Genomic DNA, 3,837 nt, shown 5'->3' with positions numbered 1-3,837 from the left:
TGTCCTTGTGTCCTTGTGTCCTTCTCCATGGAGAATAATGAATAGGCCTGAATACAACCTTTGAATCTCTGTGCTTCTTAATGGATGATACAGTTATAATTGCACTTGGCAAACTGGCTCACACTGGCATAATCCCTTGATACACACACACACACACACACACACACAGACACACACACACACACACAAAAACTCTCTCACACATACACACACACACAGAGCAATAATCCACATTGATCTGCCACCAGGGGTTTAATCATCTCTTAGTTCATTATTGATAAGGTAGAGGCATAGGTAGGTGTGGTTGGGGGGGGGGGGCTGTTGAGGCATTTTTATCCTGCTTGGCCAGCAGGGATCCATCGCTCATCTTTATTTTTCACATTTCCCTCTTATGTTAGTCTTATTAATAATCATTGTATGTTCTTGTGTCTCACTCTCACTGCCTTCTTAACTGATCTGTGTGATTGATAGCTTTTTTTGACACAGGCTGAGAGGGTTTGCAGTAATTTATCAGGAACATTTAAGTCAACTCATCCCCATTTTGTGCCTAAATGTCTCTCTGTTATTGAATTAGAGGACCAATAACAAATAAATGGCTGGTCGTTTTATATTACGATTACCTCAACCTAACTTCATCGCAACTTAATGCCTAACCCTATCTCTGATCCGGACCTAATCCCAGTTGACTCAAGTAACATTTGCCTCACCTTTACCTGCTAAATGTGATCCTTACACTAGGGATGCAAGATGTTGACAAAATGGGATATTGATATGAATTTTGATATTTTTATGTTATGTTATTTACAAAGACTACGGGAAAACGCATCAAAATTGATTCACTACAAATTAAACAAGTTTTCTTACAACACAAGGTTTATTTAATTAACTGACTGTCATATTGGACTGCAACATGAATCAATAAATAAACAACGACCACGTCTACAGAACAGGACATGCTTTACTGGTTGGACTGTATAAAATAAATAAATAAAAATAACAGGACACAACTTTTCTTGCTCTTCTCTGATTTGTTCCCTTTATCTATTTCTTCACTTCCACTGTCAATCTGTTGAAATATGCACGTACGTGGTACGCTACATAGGGTTTGTCAAGTAGTGGGCCCATGCGCTGGTAACAAGCCAATGAGACATGGTCATTATAGCGTTTCAAGTGGTCTCTAAATCAAACACAACTAAGTCACGCAGCCAATGGACAGGACGCAGCGCTCTGCAAAACCCCCCCAAATATTGCATACTTACTGCTACACTTTCGATATATTGCGATACCGATACTGAGTCAATATATCTTGCACGATATATCACACTCTGTGATATTGAGATAACGATATTGAGACAATATCTTGCACCCCTACCTTACACATGAATGTGTCAGTAATTAGGATTTAGTGATGTTGTATATTCTGAACATTATTCTGAAATGAGATATTCTACATAACAAGTACTTTTACTTTTGGCATTTTAAGTAGTCTATATTTTGATGTTAATGCTTATGTAGTTTTATGTAAGTAAGATTTTGATCGCAGGCCAAACCGCTCTTTGAAGAGAGACCTCTGTCTTCTTCACAAACTCAAATTGTTCCTCACAAAGATGGATGAACGAGCACTTTATCTGTCTGTTTGAACATTTTGAAGAAAAACACCCCTCTCTTCTCTCTCGCTCACACACACACAAAAAATTGATTGCTAATAATACTCGCACCCCCGTAGCTTGTTGCTGCTCTGCTCGCACTTGTGGGGTCTGTGGGAGGAAACCAGAGCCCTGGACTGGTAGAAGTGAAGTGTGCGAGTTAGATCAGATAAAGAGAGAGTGAGAGCATGTGTGTCCCTCCATCGCTTCTGCCGGGCAGCCTTGTTGGCTTCCTCTGCTCGCAGACAAAATGTGTGTGTGTCTGTGTATGAAAGTGGGTGTGAGCAGCTGAGCGAGTTGGACGCTGTGCGCGTTGAGAGTGGCCGCCACTCCACTCTTCTCCGCTCATCCATGCTGGATTAAAAGGACAAAAAAAAGCTTTTTTTTTGGACACACACCAAGCTGTTAGAGACACACAGCTGCTGAAATGAGTGAGGAGGTTAAAGAGAAGGCTACGGGAAAGTCAGCTCATCGCAAGAAAAAAGGAAAGAAGGTAAAATAATGACTTGTAAACAACAACATGATGTGGCTGTGGAAAGGAAAAAATATTCTCAGTCAGACAGGAAATAAGAGCTGTGGTTTATTTAGTGCACAAAAGTTATAGAATATTCTTTCAATGATTTAACATTGGAGGATGATTTTAGAAGGGTTTCATATTTATTGCCTTGAGTTGTATATTAGTGGATTTTGTTGCGTGAGAGCAGCTCATTTGTTGTTTGCTGTCAGCCTTTGTTTTTACAGGCAATCTGATAACGGAGCACTAACATGGTGTATCAGATTTTCTTCTTCAGTGATTCAGTCATTAAGTGCAGTTTTTATGCTGTTTTTGTTAAAAGGGTTTATTGTGTACAGCACGATTACCTTTTGATACAACTCATACCGAGGTTTGTGTGCGGTGATGTTGATGGGTTACTGGTTACTGGTATTTAGATTTTTTTTTTAGCTACAGTAAATTTTTATATTCAGCAATTTTATGTAGCAATCCTGAAGCTTATTACTAAATAATTCCTTTAATTTTGTTCTTATTAAGTTGGACATGAATCCTTTTTGTTGCAACACAAAGTGTGGCTGTGGGCATTTGGCACCTGTTAACCTGTTTATATGCTCAGTGAGAGAAGAGAATAGGAAATGAAAAGAGAGTTCATGTTCACAGGAAAAATAAAAGGATGGTGAAGGGAGGGAAGACCATGTAAACAGATAGAGAAGGAGGTGAGGTAAAAGGTAAAGGGTGATTGTAAGAAAAGGCTAAGAGGGAGAAGAGGGGGAGAAAAGAAGAGTAAGCTTATGACAAGAGATAAAAGTGAAAATAGAAGGAAAGGTGAAGTCACGATAGTCACAATAAGCACAAACAAGACACTACATCCACAACGTCTTGCAGCGTTACAACATGAATGAGCCAATATGGCAATCATGTCTTGTGATGATAATGCAGACAATGCCTTTTGTGTCCATTCAGTGAATAAAATGGGCTTTCCTGCACTTAGCATATACATTAGGATGTTAAGTTTTATATAAGCAGGCTGTGTGTGTATTTTATGCATGCTATTGCTAGTCAGACACAATACTGTAGCTCCCTCAGATTCTTTCCATTATATCTATACTGCCCCCCGTTGACATTTTGTTCTCAGGATTGTACTGAATTTTATTTAACAAAGAGTTATTAAAGGGGAAAAAAGATTTCCGAGCTAACAAACATGCTAACTTACCATTTAGCATTAGCTCATGAGCTTAGCTACATTATAATGGGACATTGAGTTCACCTTTTATTGTCTACTGTCTTACAGTCTTAGTCTTACTGTCTTACTGTCTTCAAACAATGTCTCTTTAGTGGAGCATTTTATACAGCAATTAAATAAAAGTTGATGGGGCAACACAGCTAACATGCTACGCTAGCTTCTTTCTCTCTCTGGATTTCTTGCTATAAGGGCGCACATTTGCTTATCAAAGAACTAAAGTTGAACTGGAAATATTAGCGCAGACTGTATTTCTATGCATTGATGCATGTGTATACACTATGCCTTTTTTTGCAGAGCCTACAGTATACTGTGAAAAAGGCTGCTGGCTCAGCACCTTTTATTCTCTAAGATTCAGCCTTATGTTTAGTCAGCTGTTCTACACACACACACACACGCGCACACACACACACACACACACACACACACACACACACACACACACACACACACACACA

At 39.1% G+C, this 3,837-nt stretch overlaps 1 protein-coding gene across 2 annotated transcripts in view; it reads left to right on the top strand.

Moving 5' to 3' along the window:
- Positions 1 to 3,837, top strand: part of LOC117937160 (ankyrin-3-like) — a 145,791-nt gene that overhangs the window by 12,347 nt on the left and 129,607 nt on the right. The window contains exon 1 of one of the 2 annotated variants that reach the window (XM_034860892.1): positions 1,912 to 2,139. The exons of the other annotated variant lie outside the window; for it this stretch is intronic. Coding sequence (XP_034716783.1) covers positions 2,074 to 2,139 — 66 coding nt within the window. The 5' untranslated portion in view covers positions 1,912 to 2,073. Of the gene's footprint in view, positions 1 to 1,911; positions 2,140 to 3,837 lie in introns of those variants that run through there. 2 annotated transcript variants of the gene reach the window in all.

Source organism: Etheostoma cragini, chromosome 21, assembly GCF_013103735.1.
Source record: "Etheostoma cragini isolate CJK2018 chromosome 21, CSU_Ecrag_1.0, whole genome shotgun sequence".
Taxonomy (NCBI): domain Eukaryota; kingdom Metazoa; phylum Chordata; class Actinopteri; order Perciformes; family Percidae; genus Etheostoma; species Etheostoma cragini.
The sequence above is the reverse complement of the archived record's forward strand: the minus strand, read 5'-3'. Positions and strand labels throughout refer to the sequence as shown.